Source organism: Antechinus flavipes, chromosome 2 (assembly GCF_016432865.1).
Source record: "Antechinus flavipes isolate AdamAnt ecotype Samford, QLD, Australia chromosome 2, AdamAnt_v2, whole genome shotgun sequence".
In the NCBI taxonomy this organism is placed as follows: domain Eukaryota; kingdom Metazoa; phylum Chordata; class Mammalia; order Dasyuromorphia; family Dasyuridae; genus Antechinus; species Antechinus flavipes.
In genome coordinates this window covers 635011128-635036376 of record NC_067399.1, presented here as the reverse complement: position 1 = coordinate 635036376, position 25249 = coordinate 635011128, and the positions used below count along the sequence as shown (strand labels likewise).

At 36.9% G+C, this 25249-nt stretch overlaps 1 protein-coding gene across 2 annotated transcripts in view; it reads left to right on the top strand.

Annotated features, from left to right (window-relative positions):
• SAMD8 (sterile alpha motif domain containing 8) overlaps positions 1 to 6462 on the top strand; it is a 46771-nt gene extending 40309 nt beyond the window's left edge. For both annotated transcript variants that reach the window (XM_051982046.1, XM_051982045.1), the window contains exons 5-6: positions 1290 to 1440; positions 1612 to 6462. In XM_051982046.1, coding sequence (XP_051838006.1) covers positions 1290 to 1440; positions 1612 to 1916 — 456 coding nt within the window. In that variant the 3' untranslated portion in view covers positions 1917 to 6462. The remainder of the gene's footprint in view (positions 1 to 1289; positions 1441 to 1611) is intronic.
• Positions 6463 to 25249: the final 18787 nt, after the last annotated feature.

Here is a 25249-nt window from a genome sequence, read left to right as displayed (position 1 = left end):
CCTTGAGTTTACATTCTAACAGGGACTTAAGAGGGCAGGGATGGGCTCAGGGATGGGGAAGTCCGGAGGTGGCTATTGATTTACATTACTTGTAGTGAGACAATGTTAGTTTGATTATGTAGGGTAGGAGGAAAGAAGACAAAAAGTCAGCTAGGATAGCATGGGAAACATGCTGACTTGTGTTGGATAGATAGGGTCTTATGGGATGTATTCACCAGCTATGGCGGCGTCAGCCCCCTGGTGTGAGCCCTGGAACTCAGAGGGCCATAACCTTTGAGAAGATGGACTCAGGGAAATCAGTATGATTCACAGCTCTACAAATGAACGAAAGATAGGGTAGGTGGCTAGAAGATGGCCACAATAGAGATGAATAGGCTGCTTTTTAGCATCATCACTTGCTTCCCTTCTTTAGCTTGCCAACTTTTTCCATTGATTTAACTTCTTTTCCCCAAAAGTAAATGCCACTGCCTTACCTAGCTTCCAAAAAACCCATGTAGAGATGGTAGTGAATTAGCAATATTATAGGAATCGAGAGTGCCAGTGATTAGAGGATATGACAAAACTTGTTCCCCATGAGTACTTGGTATCAATTATAAAGATAGAATTCAAAGTGGACTAGAGTGGCAATCACTAAGGAAACAAAACACCGCCAACTGGCATAGATACTCAGTAAATATTACTGACAAGAGATATTTCTCTGGTCAGGAGTTAGCCCACCCAGATATCAGAAAGTAACGTGGCTACTTCTTTGTTAGAATGAATTAAGATTAGTCTCATCAAGTATTTCTTTATTAAAAGAATGTTCTCACTGTGCTAGTGGCCAGACCTCAAAACTATTTTGGCAGCAAGGTGATACAGTAGTGGATAGAACACCAGTCATGGTATTAAGAGGACCTGAGTTCAAATCCAGTCTCTTACAAATACTAGCTGTAACTTGTGTGAAACCTAGCTGTGTGATCTTGAAAAAAATCACATAACCCTAGTTACCTTCTCCTCTCCCCCCCAAAAAAACCCTTTAGTTGTAGTGAGTTTGAGTAGAAGAGCCTGACCTATGTAGTGAGTAATTTGAGCTGACAGCTGACTTCATTCATGTTTCATTAAGTCAAACATTGTTCACTTAATGAATTTTTAGGTTTGACTGGAATCAGATTAAATTCAGTCATTTTTATTAGGCATTATTTATCTTCTGAATCATTCAACATTTGAATTTTGTTGACAATTTCATGTGAGAAACCTTAATTTCATCTTTTTTGAGCATTTTAAATAATCTACTGCTTTCCTTATCTTAGCTATATGGCAGTGTTTGGGAAAAACTGCACCGAGCCTTTGCCATATGGAGTGGCTTTGGCATGACCTTGACTGGAGTACACACTTGTGGAGATTATATGTTCAGTGGCCACACTGTTGTCCTGACTATGCTGAATTTCTTTGTTACTGAATGTAAGTATTCATCTGTTGTAATCATGACTTTATTCTTCTAGTTCTTAATGAGTTCAGGGGAGAATTATCATATGTTAGTGTCCTGCCTAAGGAGAATATGTGTTTATAAGTTTATTTATGGAACATGTGATGAAGACTTCCTCATGGTTTTGAAATTTCTTTTCTTTCCAGATACACCAAGAAGCTGGAACTTCTTGCATACTCTATCCTGGGTACTCAACCTCTTTGGAATCTTCTTCATTCTGGCTGCACATGAACATTACTCTATTGATGTGTTTATTGCCTTTTATATCACCACAAGACTCTTTTTGTATTACCATACTTTGGCCAATACCAGAGCATATCAGCAGAGTAGGAGAGCAAGGATCTGGTTTCCCATGTTTTCTTTTTTTGAATGCAATGTTAATGGTACAGTACCTAATGAGTATTGTTGGCCTTTTGCAAAACCTGAAGTAATGAAAAGATTAATTGGTTGAAGAATGTGTCTTTGTAAAGGATTCATGATCAAATATAGAGAAATGGTTTCAAAAACTAATAACTTTATTTTTCCCCCTCTTGTGTTTCTGAATGCCTGCTTACTTGGCTTGTTAGTTGACAGAGTGGGACTTTGTGTGCTTAAAAAAAATAGGGTTATGGTTGTAAAAAGTAAGCCTTGAATAGTCAGGAGTATTCAAGTAGATATTTGAACAGAAAGCTCAAATAATCTTTTTCCTTTTAGGGGAGGGATAGGGAGGGAGAATACAGATTTTGTTTTAGTATTTTGAGGTAAATATATTTCTTGTTGAAAAGATTTCTGCACATTATTGGCATGATTACATTCAAGAAATATTTTGTGGAAGCTGCTTCCAATTATCTTCAAAAAAAAAAAAAATCCACGAGCAATACTTGTCATTTAAACAGATTCTTCATCTCTGTCTATCTCTATCTTCATTTTCTTTTCTTCTCTCTCTCGCTACACAAATTCACACACACACACACACACACACACACACACACACACACACATCAGAGTGTAATTCTGAAGAACGAATAAGTTTTATTGGCTAATAACTGCCTTCTGAGTCTGCCATCTCTGAGAAGATACTGTGTTTACACCAAGATGCCTGAAATTAGGACAAAAGAATAAAAGGGGCATTTGATAGGGTAGACAGAAAGCTGTTGATAAAGCCATCAGCAGATGCAAGTCAGTGATCCCACTACATTTGTGACCAGAGGAGCAAATAATATAAAATATTTCTTTTCCATTTGAGGGCCTCAGTTTGGCCTTCAGTTGCTAAGAAAAGATGGCCACATTTGTAGAAAAATAACTATGATTTAGTGACGTCACCTTGACCAAACTTGTACTTTTTAATGATAAATTATTTAACTAGAGAAATGAGAGTTCTTTTCTAGATATTGAACAAGATTTTTATGCCCTGTAAATAAAGAAAATAAGCATGTGATCATTTTAACTTCTGGGGGAAAAAAAACCTTAATAGCAAATTTCAGAATTTTTTTTCCTTTCTATTTTTGATTTTTGAAGTTTCTGGTTCTAGGTCATTGAAAAATGAGCAAGTATATTTAGACACGTGAAAAGTTTTTTTAAAAAACACAAACTTGTAAATACATTCTTTTTTTAGTCTTATTTCAGCAGCCAGCACATTAGATTAGCTGCTTGTTTACACACTAGAAGTTAAGTATATTGATTAATTTAGCTTCTGAGATACCATTGGTCACTTTTTTTTTTTTTTTAATGATTCTGTTTTGTGGTTGTGAATAGAGAATAGTTATAAAACTGGAGTTTTGAGATCTTTAGTGGGCCTATGTGGTGTTCTCTGCTTTTCGTCATTCTCTGAAAATCCTGCAAGTGAGTTTAGCCACTTGAAAGCTTCTTTGTGCAGTCTTTACATTACTTTTTATACATAGGAAGTTGGAGAAGGTGCTTGTAATTGAGGCCCTAAATGAGGCCAACCTAATAACAATCTGCTCCTTCTTTGCCTTTTTCTTTTGGCACTTTAATTAATCTCTGGCCCATTAGCTGCAGAGGACCCAGGATAAATTACAAGGGAAAGTATTATTATCCTAGCAAAACTCACCTTGTTATTGTATGACCTCAATTTGTGTCAGCTTTGAACTTTACCTTTTAAGTTCACTTCTTAATGTCCATAGGAGAAAACCATATTTGGAACAAGGCTAATTTAAGTTTTATTATGCTCTGTAGTCCCTGACACTTCCATTTTTTATAACATGGAAGGCAAAAATGCTGATATTTCATCCAAAGAAAATTCATTGTCTTGAAGGATGACTATTTCTATTCCAGTCAGAGGAGTTAATATTAAATTGATCTGTTCCCTTCCCCTACAGTTCAAGAGATTGGACAGTGTTATTGCTTTATTTTCTGACTGGCAAAAAGAATTGAATATTAATTGAATGTCTTTTTTTGGAATTCAGATACAGGAGTATATAGCTTATCTGGGGAAGATCAGATAATGGCTTATGGAGAATTTTAAAAATATGTTGTAACATTAATACAGATATGTTAAATACTAATTTAATGATCAATTTTTCCATCTTTAGTCTTTTCTTCGTGTAATTTTTAAGACTCAAAAAGAAAAATGCAATTACCTTTTCAGAGCTATTGACATTGAAAGCCCCTAACCATGGGCTGATTTTGAGCTTCATTAGCTGTCAGGACTTAAAAATAACTTCTTCATCTGGCATTTACTCGTAACTATTGTTGAAGCAAAAAAATAGAAGTTTGTAATTTATTATTGTAGCTATTTTAAGACAGTGTTTACATAACCTTTAAATGATCATCTCGAAGGTTCTTTCCTGAAAGACTTTGAGACAAATTTCTCTTCAGTTTTTTAAATGTGAAATATATCTATTCTTGTATTTTTTTGTCCAGAAATTTCCAATTTTATCTTTGAATTGTTTTTTTTTCTTCTTAAAAGCCAAGCCATAGTAATGATAATAACATTTATGTTTACATTTTGGGCTTCATATGTTTGGGTAGAAAGGCTACATAAACTAGGTCTACATAATTATTTTATAACATTATGGTTCTACCACTGTTAACTTGATGAATCACTCACATCACCAAGAATTCAGGGTTCGGGCTTCCTCATTTTCAAGGTTCTTTGGGAGTCATATGTAGAAGAAAAGACAAGGATTTGAGTTTAGCAAGCAAAAATAGGTAGTTTCCTTTCTGTCTGGATGTAGTTGCTGTAATTCTAGGGCTTTAGGGTTCTTTTCTTTAACTAGTGAGGATTGCTACTCTCGTCACTATTGAAGTATAGTGTGGAAGCCTTAAAAAAGGGAAAGCTACCATTGATTTGACAAATAATGAGCCCTACTGTTCCACTGAATTCCTAATGCCTTTTTCTCTCTCATTCTACCTAGTCTCGCATGGCCAAACATGCATGGCAAACCCACTTTTTAAAAATAGCAAAAGTTTGGAGTATCCATCTTTCACATCTTATCATGGTCCTTTGGTTTTTTGAAGGATGAAATCAGTGAACTTAGATTTGGAGATAGGACCTTGAATAAGTAAAATTGCTCAGAGACAAAATTCACTGACTAGAAAGCTTGGTGTTTCAAAAATAGAATTTTAAGAATGATATTATGAGTATTCTTCCTTTCTTTTTGCCTATATGTTGTTTTGTGAATCTCCAGAAAGCCAACAAATACAAAAAGAGAATAAGAAATGGCATCTAGTTAGTATAGTGGATTCAGTTTTTAGGGGATCTGTTTAGAAAATATTAATTTAATGTCACTGAAATAGTAATAACACTAACCTGCTGTTTGTATTCAGAAAAAAATAATATCACTAATTTTATGTAAACTTTTTTTGTTTATATTACAAAATGCCAGGATACTCTAACCAAATTCTTGTTTTAAATTTGCTAATTTAGAAAACTTAATTTTTATGGTCTTTTTTATAGACGCCAAATATCACTAATAAATTCTAACATTAGTCATAGTTGAGTCTAATAGGGGCTGTTCAGTTATTTAAGATGAATAAAAATGAACTCTGTTAAGAATTATTCAGTTGCTTTTAAAACAGTATCAGTTTTATTTGGAGCTTTCAAAGCCAACTGAAGTATGCTCATTAAAAAACAAACTTTGCTTAGCAGATTAAGGAGTTTGTTTTTGACAAACTCTAGACTGAAGATATTGTGACTGAGAGGGGTGAATTTGACCATGACATCCAAGGCCAAACTGTTAGTAACCAACAAAACTAGATTATCCCTACAATGTGTTTGAACAGGTTTTCAAAGATTATAATTAGTATGGGATGAAGAATTTGTTATTGCTCACCCCAATCTACCACCAATTTGTAGTGATTAAAATTTGATTTACATTTTTTTGGTAGTAAATCCAATGGTAGCCTTGACTATAATTCAGTCACCAGGGGCTGCTTTTTTATTATGCTTTCTTCTCCAAACTAACTGAAGGACATTGCAGCTCCTTATTTAAAACACTCCACAATTTAACATAATACAGCTTGGTCTCTGAAGATGAGAGGAATATTGTAAAAAGCATGTTCTATGCAGAAGTCAAGATAATTTTTTTCTAGATCTATGAGACAAGTCTAAACTGCTGAGTTGATTGTAGAATGAAATACAGTTAGCTACATGAATGAAGCCATCAATCAATTAGTTGTATCACCCTATTTTTTCATTTAAAGTCATTTTTATTTTGAATAGTCCTGTTGACACTATGGAGAACTTTGGTTGGATAACAAAACACATGGAAACTGGTACTTAATGCTTTGGGGAAACCAATGCCAACTCACACTGAAATAAGCATGTTTTCCTTTTGAGGGTTGTACCCAAATGTCTCCCTATTCCACAAAGAAATTAGTGTTACTTGAAGGTGTGAGTCCATGTGGCAGCCGTACCTTGAAGCACAGTATTGTAAATAAGTAAATATTGTCTTGATTCAAAATTTAAATTCAGATTTCATTAATATATTATTTTATATCTTTGTTGTATCAAAACATATTTAAAAGAACTAAAAATAAAACATTTGAAAGCTTCATTGAAATTTCATGGAATTTTTCATTATTATTAAAGCTATTTAAAAAATTAGTCATTGTGCAAACATTTAAAGCTGAGAGTTCAGCAAAGGAAGTTAGAGTAATTTGTGCTGGATCCTTGTCTTAAGAGGAAATAAGCCTTTTCTGCATCTTCCCTTTCTGTTTTATAGAAAGAGTATTTCATAAAGCTATTTTAAGCAGTTTGGAGAGAGTGAGGATGAGAAGGGACTCAAAAAGAGGGAAGAAACTGTGCCTTAGATTAAATTTAATTTTTTTAATTAAAAAAAATTAATTTTGTGATGAAGAGAGCCATCTACACCCAGATAGAGGACTGTGGGAACTGAGTGTGGTTCACAACATAGCATTTTCACTCTCTTTGTTGTTGTTTGTTTGTATTTTATTTTCTTATTTTTTTTCCTTTTTGATTTGATTGTTCTTGCACAGCAAGATTATTGTTAAATCCAGTATATGCATATATATTTATACAATTATATTTTTGCCATGTTTAATATATATTAGATTACTTGCTATCTGAGAGAAGGGGGTGGGGTGATTGGAACACAAAGTTTTGCAAGGGTTAATGTTAAAAAATTATCCAGGGGAAGCTAGGTGGCACAGCACCAGCCCTGAAGTCAGGAGGACCTGTCTGAGACCAGATTTGACAGATATTTAACACTTCCCAGCTGTGTGACCTTGGGCAAGTCACTTAACCCCAATTGCCTCAGCCCAAAAAAAAAAAAAAACAATTGTCTGTGCATAGCTTTTGAAAATTAAAATCTTTAATAAAAAAAATTATAAATTGAAAAACATTTTTTCAATTCTAAATTTTCTTCCCTCCTTTTACCATCTCTCCTACCAATTAAGAAGGCAAGAAATAGGATACTTATTATACATTTCAAGTCATGTAAAACATTTCCACATTGGCCATGTTATAAAAATAAGAAAAATGGAAGTGGAAAAAATGTTTTAATAACCACTCAATTCATCAGTTCTCTCTCTCTGGAGACAGGTAGCAGTTTTCATCATGTATCTCTTTGAAATTGTCATGGATTATTGTATTGATCAGAGTAATGAAGTCTTTAACAGTTGATTATTGTTGAAATTTTCCTATTACTGTGTACGATGTTCTTGTTCTTCCCATTTCACTTTGCATTAGTCCTATGTAAATAGGACTTCCCAGGTTTTTTCTCAGACCATCCTTCTCTTCATGGATGGATCTAGTCTGTGTATCCAGGTATCTTTGCAAGGAAATCCAACAGGACTGGGTTACAGGCTGGCCTCAAAGTCTCAAGCCCAAAAGTCAAAGTCAAAGTCATGAGTGGTCTCATGGCCCACTCAAGATCGCAAAGCTGGAAGGTCCCAAACTGGAACCCTTATCATCTTCCTTAGTCCAGCGCTCTTTCCAGTGCATCTTTAGGAAGGAGCTTTTATCATAGCGGAGAACCACTAGGGAAAAGGTGGAAATGCAAGGTCTGATTGTAGATTTGTGCTGAGAACAGCTGGATGGGTGGGTTAGAAAAGGACAGAGAAGTGAGAGGACAAAATGATAGAAAGTCTGCAAAGAGCAACTCAATGAAACCCAGCCGGCACTGCTTGTCTGATGGGCCGTTTGGGACCTCCTCTTCCCTCCTCTCCATTTACAGACCTAAGTGTTTAAATGAACAAGGAGATGTAAAGTATTACTAAGATAGATTTTGATGTAGAGTAATTAATGTACCGATTATTTAATCAAATCCCAAGAATCACTTGTAATAAATCTAATCTTTGCTATGCCTAAATTGACTGCTAGATTATAGTGGTGCACAGTAGAAAATAATATCACTAGCAGAGAAGCCAGCAGGAAAGAATTCAAGAATCCAGGATCCTGGTCTTTGAAGAAGAAATCTTTAGTATTCAAAGCTGCTACCATCTTAGAGGAAACCTGAGGTCTGCTGGGGATGGAAAGGAGTGCCAGGGTAAGATAGAGCTGGATCTGGCATACTTTTTTTAAAGTTTTATTATAATTTTTAATAGGTTTTTTCCAAATATATGTAAAGAATAGTTTTCAATGTTCATTTTTGTAAGTCTGTGTATTCCAGATTTTTCTCCCTTCCTCTCTTACCTCCCCTCTCTCCACCACAGCAAGCAATCTGATACAGATTAGATATGTGCAGTTCTTTTAAACATTTCCATATTTGTCATTTTGTGCAAGAAAAATCAGACCAAAAGGAGAAAAACTGCAAGAAAAAAAAAAACAAAAAAGCTGAAAATTCTATGCTTTGAGTCGTGTTCAGTCTCCACAGTTCTCTCTATATGCAGATGGCACTTTCCATCCCAAGTCCTTGGAATTGCCTTGAGAAAAAGAATCATGTACTTCCCAGCTGATCACCACCTACTTTTGCTGTTGCTGTGTACAATTACCTCCTAGTTCTCCTCACTTTACTTAGCATCAGTTCATGTCTCCAGGCCTCTCTGTAATCATCCTGCTGGTCGTTTTTTACAGAACAATAATATTCCATAACATTCATATACCATAATTTATTCAGCCATTCCCCAGCTGATGGGCATCCACTCAGTTTCCATTTCCTTTCCACTACAAAAAGGCTGCCACAAATATTTTTGCGTATTTGGATCCTTTTCTCTCTTTTATGATCTCTTTGGGATACAGATGCAGTAGTGACACTGCTAGATCAAAGGGTAAAGAATATTGCACAGTTTTACAGTCTTTTGGGCATAATACCAAATTCCTCTCCAGAGAAGCTGGATCAGTTTCGTAACTCCACCAACAATGCATTAGTGTCCTCTCCAACATTTATCATTGTTTTTTCCTGTCATCTTAGCCAATCTGAGAGATGTGAAGTAATATCTGAGTTGTTTTAATTTGCATTTCTCTAATTAATAGGGCACACCTTTCTTTGTAAAAAGAATAACTGACATTTATGTACTTTAAGGTTTGCAAGGGTCTTTACAACCATGGTCCTAATTTTATAGATGAGGAAACCAAGGTTCAGAGAGGTTAAGTGATTTACCAATGATCTTACAGGTAGGGTCAGAGATGTTATGACTGTATATCCAAATCTAATATTTTATCTGCAGTGTTACCTAAAAAGTGCAACAAACCCTCCTTCATAAGGTGGTTTTGATTCATTATGATGATAGGGGAAAAAATATCTTTATGGAAGTGAAACATCCTCCATATATCTTTCATTCTCAAGGCTTGGAACTCTGAAACCAGAAATTCTGAGTCTCATATATCTTCACTTCTGCAGCCTTGCCAATCTATGGTTGCTTTGAAGAGTATGAGTGTGTGTGTGTGTGTGTGTGTGTGTGTGTATGTGTATGTGTGTATATACACACACACACACACACACATATATATATATATAGTAAGTATCTTAAATAACCAGCACAAAAAAGGGTAGATCTGTCTGGGGATTTATTTAGAGACAAGGATAACATGGGACAGCAGACTACACTATTCGCTGATGGATCTAGTCTGTGTATCCAAGTATCTTTGTAAGGAAATCTAACTGGACTAGGTTATAGGCTGACCCCAAAGTCTCAGTGAAGTATTAAGCTATTAAAGTATTATATTATATATATAAAGTATTAAAGCTATTAAAGTGTTAAATACTGTCCTGAGGCTGAAAATCATATGAAAAAGAATTGAAGGGACTTTATTCAGGGTGAACCAAAAGTTTTAGTGCTGCACTGAGACTTTTAAGACATTCCCTGTATATGGTCCCTTCTCTCTCCTATGTCCTAAAATAGATATTGAGTGGAAGAAGTTGAGAGGCTTAAATAGTATTTCTGCCTCTATTTGTACCATGACATATACCTGTTATACTTAGCTGTTTAGATTGATGTTCACTGAGTGCCCAACATTTAAGTTCCTCTTTTGAAATTTCTACCGTAGCTAGAATGCACCCCTTCTATATCTTAATCAATCCTTAGGTCCTTCAGGGCTCACCTTAGTGACCACCTCCTACTTGAAGCCTGTTCAGATTCTCCCTCAAACTATCTTGCATTTATTTATATCTCTTTCATGTGTTATATCTCTTAGTAGCATGTAAACATTGAATAACAGAATGAAGCATTTATTAAGTACTTACTGTGTGCAAAACACTCTGCTAATCTCTGGAGACAGAAATAGAAAAGACAAACTCTCCTCCAGGAATTTATATTCTAAAGGGGAAAACAACATATAGAGAAGCTTTTATTGCAAATCAAATGGAAAGATCCCACGGTCCGTGGAGAGCCGTGACAAAGCAGATGGCTAATGTCTATTGTTTAATGTCATTTCCACTGATAAAAACAAATGTTGAACCATTTGATAATATCAAGGACTTTGGGGATAACACCTCTTTTCTGGATGTCTTGAATAGGGCTTGTTTCCCATTCTGTAATGAGAGTTGCAGGCACTGGTCTGGAAACTTAGCTATTCCAAAGCTCCAGTGTTCACAGTGGCCCTAGTCTACTTCCATCAGGGTCAGCGGGAAGATGGTAATCAAAGTGGAAGTGGTGATTTAACTTGCCAGGCACCTAATGTTTGCTGTTTCTTTCCCAGGATGTTCCCCACTAAGAGGAAGGGATGTTTTGTCCTTTTTGTTTGTTTTATCTTCAATGATTTGCACACAGGTTGGGTATTAAGAGATGCTGTTAGTAGTTTAGCCTATAAAAAAGAGCCTACGGTGTGCTGGGTACTGAGTCCCTGCTTCAAAGTAGCACCTAATATTAAGCACTTACTGTGTGCCAGGTAGTCATCCCTGCTTCAAAATAGTAGGTAATATCAAGTGCATACTGTGTGCCAGGTACTGGTCCCTGCTTCAAAGTAGTATGTAATATTAAGCACCTACTGTGTGCCAGGCACTGGTCCCTGCTTCAAAGCAGCGTGTAATATTAAGCACCTACTGTGTGCTAGGTACTCGTCCCTGCTTCAAAGTAGTGCCTATTTTTTTGTAAAGTATAAGCAGACAAAAATAGTTCAGTATTTGATTTCAATTTTGGTAACTACTTCTGAACTAGGACTTGAGGCAGAAACTGCATAGTATGCTTTCAATGGAAATGAGACTACAGTGGGTAAGTATGAAGAATTTGTTTGAATAACTTTTTTTCATTAAATTTTAAAAACATGGATATCAGCAAACCAGAATTGAGACCGTCAAGTCCAGAATCTTGGACTTGCAAAAGAATACCAGCAGAGGGCATCATGTAACCTCCCTCAATCAACATGCTTCTTTTTGTCTATCCTTTGCATGTTTTGTTTAGTATTTTATTATAAAGTTAGGAGAGTGAAGAAAGGATCATGGATTCAAAGCTAAAGAGACCCATGAGATCATCTAAACCAATTCGCTCATTTTATAGAGAAGGAAATTGAAGCCCAAGGATTTGCCCCAAAGTCACTCCAGCTCCAGGGCTCACTCATCATGCTACACTGACAGGCACTCTTACCTCCCAGTTCATGATGAAGTTACGCCAAATCGGGGTGGGGAGAGTAATGTCTGGCTGCACCTCTGTTCCCAGGTGAGAATCAGTTCATTTCAATCCTTCTACTCTTGGCATTCTAGCAATTCAATAATTGTCAACAATAGTCATTCAGTTCAGCAAACATTAAACTCAATATTTATTAGGTACTGTGATACAAAGAAATTTACACAGTTTCTGTCCTTGAAGGGACTCAATCTAGTGAGAAATGAAATATTTATATAGAAAAGTATAACTCAAGCTGTAAACATCAAAGTCAGGAGGAACCTCCCAAAATTATCTTGTCTAACCTTGAATCATATTGTCACCCAGTGACGGCTCGAAAACCTCAGTGAGTGGGAGAACTTGCAAGGAGAGAACCACTCTTTTTTTTTTTTTTTTTTTTTTTTTTTGTAGATAGCTCTAATTGTTGGGGAAAATTCTCTTAATCTTAAATCTACCTCTGCAACTTTCACCCCTTTTTCATAGTTCTGTCCTCTGGGGCTAAGCAAAATGAGTCTTAATTGTTCTCACTCTTAGTGGTTCTTCAAAAACTTGAGAACAAGTTTGATGAGAGCCAAATGAAGCAGGATGGTTAGTCTTTCTCATCCTGAACCAAACAGATGTCTCATTAAAAAAAAAAATGTATGTGAATACAAAAATCTTGTCTTTTCTTTCTCCTACCCTTCCTCCCCATTTAAGAATGAAAGCAAAACAAAGCCTCTGTTATAAACCCATTTAAGCAAGCAAAGCAAATTTCCACATTGGCCATATCCAAAACAAAAATGCACATCTTATTCTGCATTCAGAGTCTTTCATCTCTTTATCAGGAGGTGGCTAGCATGTTTTATATTAGTCTTCTGGATTCATGGTTAATGTTCACACAGATCAGAGTTCCTAATTATTTCAAAGTTGTTTATTTTTACTGTATTATAGTTATATTCTCCTTGTTCCATTCTTCATCAATTCATATAATAAATCTCCCCAAATTTCTCTGAAAGCTGCCTAATAGTTTTCCATCATCTTTATATACCATAAACTGTTTAGCCTTTGCCCATTTGATGGGTATCTCTTCAGATCCCCATTCCTTACCATCTCAAAGAGTTGTAAAGCTTTTTGTACATTCTTAGAGTTTGTTTTGCTTAGAGAACTAATCTGTCTCTTAATCTACCCTTTCTTTCCCCCTTCTCCTTTTCTTCCCATCCTTCCTCTTGAGTGAAACCTTCCTTCCCTTGACTTGAGAGTGAGGCTCAAAGGTCAGTAATTCTCATCCTCTCTTACTTCTTTGCATAATTGTCACCATGCACACCATGATTATGTAAGATAATTTCCCTTAATTTTTTTCCTTCTTCCAGCTCCAGTATATTATTCTTCCCATTTCTTTCCCTTTTTCTCTTAAAGTCATAAAGATATAACAAAACATCTTCCATATCTTGTCTAATTTGACTCCCTCTATGGCCCTTGATAATGATTGGATTCAGAGTATCATATTCCCATATTTGAATGTAAATATTTTATTTTTGTTTAGTCCTTTATCACTGTCCATCTTTACCTTTTTATGTTTCTCTAATCTACTGTATTTGAACTTCAAAATTCAACACTGCTCTGATACTTTCATCAAGAATGCTTGGAAGTCTTCTGTCTCACAGAAGGTCCGATCTTTACCTGCCCCTAATAGAATTATACTCAATTTCACTGGAATAAATTATGATAAATTATATAAACTATCAGCCTAGATTCTTTGCCTTCTGAAATACTCTATTCCAAGCTTTCTACTTCTGTATAGGGGAGATTAATTCATGTGTGATCCTGATTGTCGCTCCTCAATATTTTTTCTGCCTGTTTGTGGGTAGACCTGGAAGGTCTAAATTTTGGCAGTGATGTTGCTGGTAGTTTTCATTTTGGGGTTGCTTTCAAACAGTTACTGATTGATTTTTTTTTCTATTTCCACCTTGCCTCTAGTTCTAAGAAGTCTATCTAGGCAGTTTTCTTTTAGGTTTTCTTGAAAAAAAGTCTGAGGATTTTTGGTCATAGCTTTTGGTGATAACTCTCAAATAATCAATTTTTCTCCTTAATATGTTTTTAGATTGGAAGTTTTTGCTATGGAATACCTTTTTTTTTTTTTGTATTTTTCTGTTTTGTCTTTTTTTTACTTTAATATTTCTTATTGCCTCATTGCTTCTATTTGGTCCATTCTGTTTCTTTGTTCCATAGCTCTCATTTCTTTTTTCGATATTTTCCTTTATTATTTTAACTTCATTCATTAAAAAAAAGTAATGCTTTTAAAAAATTCTTGCTTCATCTCTTCCAAGAATTTTAGGTGAATCTGTGCCTTATCTCTATTTTTCTTTGAAGATTTGCTTATAGATGTTTTGGAGTCATTTCCTTCTATGTTTATGTCTTGAGTGTCCCCATCACTATAACAGGATTTTACATACAATGGGATTCTTCTTTTGTTTGCTCATTCTTCCAGCCTACTTCCTGACTATGGACTTGATATTAAGTTTTAAATCTGTGTACTTCTGAAAGAAAGGTGTAGGTTGATCTTGATACTACTTTCTTGGAGGGGTATTAAGTGTTGTGTTTTTCCAGTTGAAAATAAAAGGAAAATAAAACTCCTGTTATAAACACATTTTGTTAAACAAAACAAATAGGTACATCTTATTCTGCATTTGGAGTTTTTCATCTCTTTATCAGGAGGTGGCTATTATATTTTATCATTAATCTTCTGGTATCATGGTTAATTTTTACACTTATCAGATTTCCTAATTCTTTCAAAGTTGTTTATCTTTATCATATGTTTATGTTCTCCTTGTTCTTTTCACTGCATTCTGCATCAAACATCTGCATTAAAGTCATCTCATCCTGGCAACCTGCAAGTTTTCAGGACTCCAAAGTGGTATGATCTAAAGCAAAGGTTTTTTTAGAAATTTATTTAGTATTTTACTTTTGCCCAATTACATGTAAAAACATTTTTAAGCATTCATTTTTAAAACTTTGAGTTCAAAATTCCTTCCTCTCCATTGAGAAGGGAAGCAATTTGATACATGTGTAGTCATGCAAAATATTTCTACATTAGTCATGCTATAAAAGAAAACATAGACCAACAAAAACAAAACTTGAAGAAAAATAAAGCTTAAAAATCATGCTTCAATCTATATTCAGACACCATCAGTTCTTTCTCTGGGGATGGATAGCATTTTTCATCATAAATCCTTCAAAGTTGTTTTGGATCATTGTATTGTTGAGAATAGCTAAGTCATTCACAGTTGATCATCTTACAATATTGCTATTACTTTTTACATGATACATTTCACTTTGCATCAGCTCATTTATATCTTCCCAGGTTTTTTCTGAGAGAGTCTGCTCATCATTTCTTATAGCACAATAATATTTCATCATAATCATATGTCACGATTTGTTCAGTCATTCCCCAATTGATGGGCATCCCCGTAACTTCCAATTATTGCCACCAGAAAAGAGCTGTTGTTATATATTTTGTACTTTTCTGTCCTTTTCCTTTTTGTTTTTTTACCTCTTTGGGGATACAAACCTAGTAGAGGTATTACTAAGTCAAAAAGTATGCATGGTTTTATAGCCTTTTGTGATGACCGGGTGTTTTAAAATCAGCCCGAGTCAGGAATTCAGGTTAAGGGAAAATCCTCGATCTTTATTCTTTGTGGAAGTGAAGGGAGATGGCAATAGGAATGTGTGCAGCCATGACACGAACCTGGCCAGCAGCCTCTCTGCCTCTCTCTCCACCCCTCTCTCTCCACCTACCAAAATCATCCCTACATCATTTCCCATACAACACCTCAACACTTGCATAAAGAGTGGGAGGAGGCCATTCTTTCTCCAAGCATATATTAATAGAGTATGGTCCAATTACTCACGTGCTTGGGACCTCAGTGCATCAACTCGAGCTTCAGCCTATTACATCTCCCCCTTTCTATAGCAATAATGCAGAGGCAATTAGGGCTGACTCTCCCCACAGTCAGTGCAGACTTGATGTGGTGTAACAAACATAAATTGTACATGGTATAACAAACAATATAAATCAATATGGTGTTGTAAAAGATTTCCAGAAATCCTAAAGGAGAGTATGTAAACAACAGTCACATATATGCCTGCTGGAGCAGCCAAGAGATAGTCCAAAACCAATTTATTGTCCATTGCTTCACACATCAAGGAATCCAATGATCCCCCCAAGTTTTTGAAGTCCTGCAACAGTCCTTTTATGTGTTAGGGAATCCAAAGATTCCAGCAGATGTTCAAATCTTACAACAATCTTATGTCTCAGAGAATCCAATGATTCCTGAGGGCATTCAAGTCCTACAACAATCTTATGTCTCAAAGAATCCAATGATTCATGAGGGTTTTTTGAGTCCTACAACAATCTTATCATGTCTCAGAGAATCCAGTGATTCCTGAGGGTTTTGAAGTCCATTGATTTTCTATGTCCATGAGTCAAACGCTATAACTGCCATGCTCTTTCAGTGGTGAGCACAATCAGCAACAGAACGACTCGATATTTCTTGGGTCTTCTCCTTCATTTCAAGGGTCTGCTCCATCTCTCTGCAGCGGACAAGGTGAATCCGGCTCGTTGGCACCCATCTGATTCCTTTTCCACCTGTAGAGATACAAGCAAACCCTCTCCCCCAAGCAGTTAGCCTCTCTGATCCCTTCCATTCACCACTTTCTGGGTCTCTCCTTATCATCTGGCAATTATCTAAAGATAGTGGAGCTGCTCGCACTGGACATTGCCCTTCCGGTGGGTTATAAAACCTGTCTGCCGGAGCCAGTGCATCTTTGTCAAAAATCAAGAAGTTAATAGTATAAAGGGCTAGATTTAGAAGTTCTTTAGGGTTACCTGTGGCTCCCCCTTTCTTTTGTTTTTGGAGCAGCATCTTAATGTCTCTGTTCCTCCTCTCTACTATTGCCTGTCCTTGAGGATTAAAGGGTATGCCAGTGTTGTGTAAAATCTTATACTGTGCACAAAAGTGTGCAAAATGTTGAGAATGCAGGACCATTGTCTGTTTTTATTGCTTGTGGCACACCCATAATGGCAAATGCTTATATGAGGAATTCAATGACCACTTGGGCTGTCTCTTTTGCTGCTGGTTTGCAAAAGTGAATCCTGAAAAGGTGTCTCCCACAACGTGGATAAAAGACAGGTGACCAAAAGATTTATAATGGGTCAGATTTCCCATTTGCCAGATTTCATTGGGTCTCAAACCACGAGGGTTTTTCCCTGGAGGCAGTGTAGGAGCGTGGAAAGGAAAGGAAGCTATACAGGCTTTTACTATGCACCTTGCTTCCTCTCTTGTTATTCCAAATTGTAAACATAAAGCTCAAACAGCCTGATAATATTTAGAATGAGATTCCTGGGCTTCTTGGAATAAAGGAGTATTGAACAATAGTTAGAAAGCTATCTGCCTTTGAATTACCATCAAAAATGGGACCTGGAAGGTCCACTATGAGAGTGGACATGCAAAATATAAATCTTACCTGGATGCTTTCTCACTTGCTCTTGAAGTTTCTTAAAAAGCTGATATGTTAGAGGCTACAAATTTTATTTGGGCTGTGCCAATTCTTTGTGCCACACCTACTGAATAGGCCAAATCAGATATTATATTTATATCTCCTGGATAATAAGAGCTAGAATGATCACATACAATTCATTCTGCTGAGTGGACTGAAAAAGAGTTCTGACTACTCTCTTTAGAGTTAAGTCACAAGAGTATACAGCACAAATTTTATGTTTGCATGCATCTGTAAAGATAGTTGGTCCTTTAAGAGGAACTTTAGAAACTTTTTCTTCAAGAATCCATCGCCAATTATGTAACAATCTGGTTATCTTTAATGGAGACCCATGTGTAAAATTTGGAGCTATGGCCAATAAAATTTGCCACTCTGGGATGGTCTCACAACACACATTAATTTGTGCATTAGTATAAAAGGTATATATCTTGTCAGGTCTTGTCCCAGATAATTGTACTGCTCACTTAATGGCCTTTAATAAAATTCTGGCCACAAGCATTGGGTAAGGAGTAAGGCTTTGTTCTGGTTGCACACTGTCTCCTTGATGAAGGATGGCTGTGGGTGCCTTTTGTGTAGCAAAAACTGATATATCCAAGGGTTTTTGAGTGACTTTTTCAACCACATTGAATAAAGCTAGTTCAACTTCTCTCAAAGCCTCTTAAGCTTCTTTTGTAAGCTGGCGTGGTGAATTTAAAGCACTGTCTCACCTTAAAATATCATATAACAGTTGCAATTGATAGGTACTCAAGCCTAACACTGGTCGCATCCATTGGATATCTCTTATCAATTTCTGAAAATCATTTAAGGTGTTTAGCTTCTCTGTTTTTAAGGACAGTTTTTGTACTGTAAGCACTTTAGGGTATACTTCATATCCTAAATATTGAAAAGGAGCATGTCTTTGAATTTTTTCTGGAGCTATGTACAATTTGTAATTCCTTAGTGTTTCTATGGTCTTTTGTAGACATGCTTCTAGCATTTGTTCCTCATGTGCACTTCCCAATATATCATCCATATAATGTAATAGCATAACTTTTCCTTACTGGAGTAAGAGCAGCAGCAACATACAATGACACATAGTAGGGCTGTTTTTCATTCCCATTCCCTGTGGCAAAACTGTCCATTCATATCTTTTATAAGGCTCAGCTAAGTTAATGCTGGGCACTGAAAAGGCAAATCTTTTCATATCCTCCTTATCCAGAGGGATAGAATAGAAACAATCCTTAATGTCTATAACCCAAAGAGGCCATTCTCTAGGCAACTGAGTAGGAGATGGAAGCTCAGGCTTTAGAGTTCCCACAATTTCTATCTGTTCATTCACCTTTCTTAAAATAGTCAACATCCTCCATTTTCCAGATTTCTTTTTTACAACAAATACTGGGGAATTCCAAGGACTTAGAGAAGGTTGTAAGTGTCCTTGGTCAAGTTGCACCTGTATTATATCTAATAAGGCCTGAATTTTATCGCTACCTAAGGGCCACTGTTCTATCCACACTGGTGTATCAATTTTCCATTGGATAGGAACAGGTGAAAGTGTTGGCAGGCCTTCAACAGCAGCCTTGCCTAAAAAACTGAAGTACTCATTTTTAACCCTAATTGCTGTAAAACATCTCTTCCCCACAGATTGATGGAGACTTTTTCAACTATAAAAGGAGTAAAAACTCCTGTTTTGTCTTCAAAAGTCAATCTCATAGGGGCAGCACTAACTTCAACTGCTATTGATCCTCCTACGCCAGACATGTAGGTATCTGCCTTAATCTTTGGCCAATGATTAGGCCAGTTGGCATCTCTAATGACTGTATGATCTGCACCTGTGTCTACCAATCTTCCAATGGTAGGCCATTTATATAGATCATGAGCATAGGTCGGTCAGCTGTTATAGCTGCAGTCCAGCTGCAGTGGCTTGGAGTCAGAATCTGGGTGACTTTCACCAAGTTGCTTATTAAGATTCTGTATCAGTAAACCTGATGCTACTACTTCTCCTGGGTGATAAATCACACATTGTCTACCTGTATTAGTGACTGGGATATTATCTACACATTCCCCAGTTTCCCACATCAGTGTGTGGATGGACACAGTTTTGTATGTACAAAAAGGAGGTGAAATGGTCAAGCCTACTGTGCCTGGAGGCAAAGGATCCATAGGCTGGAGAGGAATAGATTTCACCTCTCCAGGGGGTATCTCAGTTGTCCCAGCTGCCTACAACTCTATTCTCCCCAATTGTAATAATCCCTTTCTCCCATCAGGTTGCTTCCTGGCTGGTTGATTGTGTAATCCCTTTCTCCCATCAGATGGCTTCCTGGCTGATTGGTCATGTCTGGGTACTGGACTTCTAGGTACTCTCTAGGTGCACCATTGGCTGCCATCATGCCCCAAGTGTTTTTTGCCTTGGGCCCTGGGGCTGGGCCCTGGGGCTGGGCCCCTCAACCCCTTTTTCCCTGAATCTGTCTACATTCTGAAGCCCAATGGAAGCCTCTGTTGCATTTTGAACATGGGATATTGAGTCTTGTTCTCCCACCCTGTTTTCTCATTCTGTCTCTATACAAACATTGAGCTTTTAGATGCCCTACTTTACCACACTGAAAGCATTGACGAGTATCCCTGGAAGTCCCTTGACAGAAGGGACCCTGTCTTCCCTTTTTTTTGTTGGGATCTTGGGAAGTCTGCATCATAGCCTGGCTATAAAAGGCATTTGCGCCCACTGTGGCACAGCGTCTTATGAGCTCCTCTAAAGGAGCATCCTTGTGCAGTCCTAGTATAATTCTTCTGCAAACCTCATTAGTATTTTCCTTATCAAGTTACTTTATCAAAATGTCTGTTATTGCATTTTCCCCATTTGTTCTTGTGACAGCTGTCTGCAAATGTCCCACAAAGTCAGCAAAGGGTTCATTTGGCCCTTGTGTTATTTTTGTGAAGGCCTCACCCTTGTCTTTATTGTGGAGAGAAGCCCATGCTTTGATAGCAGCAGCAGCAATTTGCTCATATGCTGCTATGGAATAATTAATCTGTACTGTGACATCTGCATAGGAACCTACATCTGATTGCAGCATGAACTCCACTTTAACTATTTTGTTGGGCTTGTATCCTATAGAGCTTATTATATTCAGAAAGCCACAACAAGTTTTATCCAGGTTGTAGGCATATCCTTGCTATTGATTTTCAGTCATTAGGGGTTAAGATTTCAAAAACCAAATTCTGTAATAACATCTTAACATAAGCTGATGTTGCCCCATAAAGAGTGCAAGCCTTTTTCAAGTCTTTGAGGATTTCTATATCAAAAGGAGAGTATTTTCTACTTTCTTGACCTAAAGAGTTAAACTGTTGAATCATAGGAAAAATCTCTCCCTTCTGCCTTGGCTTTCAGTTGTCCCTTTTGCAATTTAGTCATAGGAGTGGTTGGATGCTGGGGGGGAGGTGCTGGTGCTGTCACTGCCCCCCCTCACTATCCCTCCTCCCTCCATCCCGGAAAGTGGAGTTGATGGGGTTGTGTCAATTACCTGCTCCTTAGGTGGGGCTGAAGCTGCCTCAGATTCATCACACCCTTGAGCCTCACTTAAATCTCTATGCCCTGTGGGGATATGGTCATTAATCTGTTCATTGTCTTCCTCCTATTTATCTAAGGCTTCCTCATCTGGCTATTCCTAGAGCTTTTTTCTTTTTTCTATAACTTATAGGATTTTTTAAGGCTAACTATATTAGATTGTATACATAGAATGCCTTGATGGAAATTGATTGAGGACCTTTTTCGTTGTAATATTCAGAGAGCTAGTGCTCTATTAATGTCCAATTATCTGGAGAGATTTGCTCTTCCTCTAAGAACCAAGGGGAGGGTGCGTTTTAATGTACCCAGAAGTTTAGCTGTCTGTTCCCAAGTTATAAGTAGCCCTTGTCCTTCTATCACCTTAAGCATGCTTTCTATAGAGCCACTTCGGGGTGGGGGTGGGGATGGGAGTGAGGATGGAGGAGAATCTTTTCCTTACATCTGTCCCATTTCAGCCAGAAAAGGTTACTAGTTTAGTTTTTAAGAAAATAAGTTCCCTGTTGTCTATTAAAATACTCACCTAAGTTCCTGGTCACCAGAGACTTCTTCAGTGAAAGTAGGGTCCTTGGTTCCCACACTTGGGCGTCAAATGTGATGACCGCATATTTTAAAATTAGCCAGAGTCAGGAATTCAGGTTAAGGGAAAATCCTCGATCTTTATTCTTTGTGGAAGTGAAGGGGGATTGCGATAGGAATGCGTGAAGCTGAAACACGAACCCAGCCAGTAGCCTCTCTGCCTCTCTCTCCACCCACCAAAATCATCCCTACATCATTTCCCATACAACATCTCAAAACTTGCACAAAGAGTGGGTTAGGTCATTGTTTCTCCAAGCATATATTAATAGAGTATGATCCAATTACTATTTAGCCTCTATTTAGCACTATTTAGTGCTTGGGACCTCAGTAAACTTGACCCAGTTCTTTATATGTTTTAGAAATGAGGCCTTTATTAGAGAAACTTGCTTCAAAATTTTTTCACAGTTACCTTTGCTAACTGTATATCCCTCCATCCTATTTCCCCTTATTTATTCTCTTCTCTCTCCTTTCATTCTATCCCTCTTCACCAGTGTTTTGCTTCTGACCATCTACTCCCCAGATCTGCCCTCTCTTCTGTCACTACCATCCCCTTTTCTTATACTCCTCCTCTCCTACTTTCCTGCAGAGAAAGATAGATTTCTATACCCAATTGAGTGTTCTCAATTGAGTTCTTTGAACCAATTCGGTTGAGAATAAAGTTCACTCTCTCTTAATTTTCCCTCTCTTCCACTTCACTATAAAAATTTTTTCTTGCCTCTTTTATGTGGCATAATTTACCCCATTCTACCTCTCTCCCATTCTCCCAGTATCTCTCTCTCACCCCTTAATTTTATTTTATTTCTTAGATATATCCCTTTAAATTTAATTTACTTCTGTTTCCTTTGTCTATATATACTCCTTCTAGTTGCTCTAATAATGAGAAAGTTCTTATGAGTTATAAGTATCATCTTCCTGTATAGAAATGTAAACAGTTTAATCTTATTAAGCTTCTTATAATTTTCCTTTCCTGTTTACTTTTTTAAACTTTTCTTGAGTCTTGTATTTGAAAGTAAAATTTTCTATTCATCTCTTTTCATCAAGAATGCTTGAAAGACCTCCATTTCTTTGAATACCCATCCACTCCTCCCTCCCTCATTATTCAGTTTTGCCGAGTAAGTAATTCTTGGTTATAATCCTCAATTATAAAAAAAATAGCTCATTTGTCCTCCGGGATATCATATTTCAAGCCCTCCAATCCTTTTAAGGTAGAAGCTGCTAAATTTTGTGTTATCCTAAATGTGGCTCCATGACATTTGAATTGTTTCTTTATGACTGCTTGCAATATTTTCTCCTTTACCAGAGAACTCTGGACTTGCTAAGAGTTTTCATTTGAAGATCTCTTTTAGAAGGTGATTGGTGAATTCCTTTCATTTCTATTTTACCCTCTGGTTCTATTATTTCAGGATAGTTTTTCTTGATAATTTCTTAAAAGAGTATGTCTAGGCTCCTTTTCTGATCTTGGCTTTCAGGTAGTTCAATAATTTTTAAATTGTTTTTCCTGAATCTATTTTCCAGGTCATTTGTTTTTCCAATGAGGTATTTCAGATTGTCTTCTATTTTTCCATTCTTTTGTTTTTGTTTTATTGTTTTTTGATTTCTCATGAAGTCATTATCTTCCATTTGCTCAATTCTATTTGTTAAGGAATTATTTTCTTCAGTGAGATTTTTTACCTTTTGGCTAGTTCTACTGATGAGGACAAAACTGGACAGCCCATCCTGGTAAAGTGATGCAAACAAACTTAAGTGGATTTACATTCTCTGGAAGAAACTCCAGAGAAAGACTCTTTTCATACACAAATCTATATGGGCCCATACCCTCTGAAAGCAGGAAGAAAGATCATCTAAAATATGTACCTCTTTGGATGCAAAACTTAAGTAGCCTTGCCTATTCCCTTCTATTGTTCTGTTCCGGTATAAAATAAGTCCCTAGAAGATGTCTCTTTGCAAAATCACTTGATATTGCCCACCAAGAGAGCATTACCTTGGTATCTTTCTAATAATAAAAGCCTTTTCTTATCACAGCCTTTTGTGTTAGCGAATTTCTTGCTTCCAGCCTACCATAATCTGGTGTTTTGGAGAACAAGGAGAACAACCCATATTCCTGCCAGGATTCATACCTCATCACTACTTTTTAAGAAATTTTTTTTCTTCAGTGAACTTGTGCCTGTTTTTCCATTTGGTCAACTGTGCTTTTTAAGGAGTTCTTCCCATTGACTTTTTGTACCTCTTTAATCATTTGACACCTAGTGATTTTCTACGATTTTTTAAGATTATTTTCTTCAGTATTTTTGTGTCATTATTTTTATCAAGCTGTTGACTCAGCTTTTCTTGTATCATTCTCATTTCTCTTCCCAATTTTTTCTCTATCTCTCTTACATGATTTTCAAAATCATTTTTTTTTTAGGTCTTCCTGAGACCAATTCATATTTTTCTTGAAAGCTTTGGATGTAGGAGCTTTGACTTGTCTTCTGAGTATATGCTTTGATCTTCCTCGTCACCATAATAACTTCCTACAGTCAAATCTTTTTTTTTCTGTTGTTTGCTCATTTTCCCAGACTATTGCTTGACTTTTAACTCTTTGTTAAAGTAGGGCTCTGCTTCCAGAGTGGAAGCTTCAGGTGTACAGCTATTTTCAGAGATAATTCTAGCACCTGTAAATTTTCAGTTCAATTTTAGCACCTGTGAATTTTCAGTTCTTTCAATTTCAATATTTACTTGGTCTTGCCCTGTGCTTTAGTCTGTGAGCAACCAGAAGTACTCTTTTCAGCTCTGAAACTATGAGAAGGATCCCTGCTTCACTCCACCTGCAAGTTCTGGTGGGCTGGTGCTCCTGCTCATGCTAGAACTGTCACCAGCTGGAAGTTCTGGTGCACTGGTGCTCTTCCTTATGCTAGAACTGCCACCAGCTGCAAGTTCTAATGTGCTAGTGCTCCTGCTCATGCTAACCATGCTACCACCTGCAAATTCTGGTGCACTGATGCCCCTGCTCATGCTAACCTTGTTACCACCTGCAAGTTCTGGTGCACTGATGCTCCTGCTCATGCTAACCTTGCTACCACCTGCAAGTTCTGGTGCACTGATGCTCCTGCTCATGCTAACCTTGCTACCACCTGTAATGGGCTGAGGCTTGAGTTGATGCACTGAGGTCCCAAGCACATGAGGCTAAATAGTAATTGGAAACACTAAGATACTACAAATTATACATAGCTGAAGAGAAAATTCAAAGACATGATCCTTTTCACTATTTAGGATATGAAGTATACCCTAAGGTGCTTACAGTACAAAAACTGTCCTTAAGAACAGAGAAGCTAAACACCTTAAATGATTTTCAGAAATTGATAGGAGATATCCAATGGATGCGACCAGTGTTAGGCTTGAGTACCTATCAATTGCAACTGTTATATGATATTTTAAGGGGAGACAGTGCTTTAAATTCACCATGCCAGCTTACAAAAGAAGCTCAAGAGGCTTTGAGAGAAGTTGAACTGGCTTTATCCAATGTGGTTGAAAGAGTCACTCAAAAACCCTTGGAAATATCAGTTTTTGCCACATAAGAGGCACCCACAGCAGTCCTTCATCGAGGAGACAGTGTGATAGAGTGGGTGAATCTCCCGGCACAACCAGAACAAAGCCTTACTCCTTACCCAGTGCTTGTGGCTAGAATTTTGTTAAAGGCCATTAAGCGAGCAGTA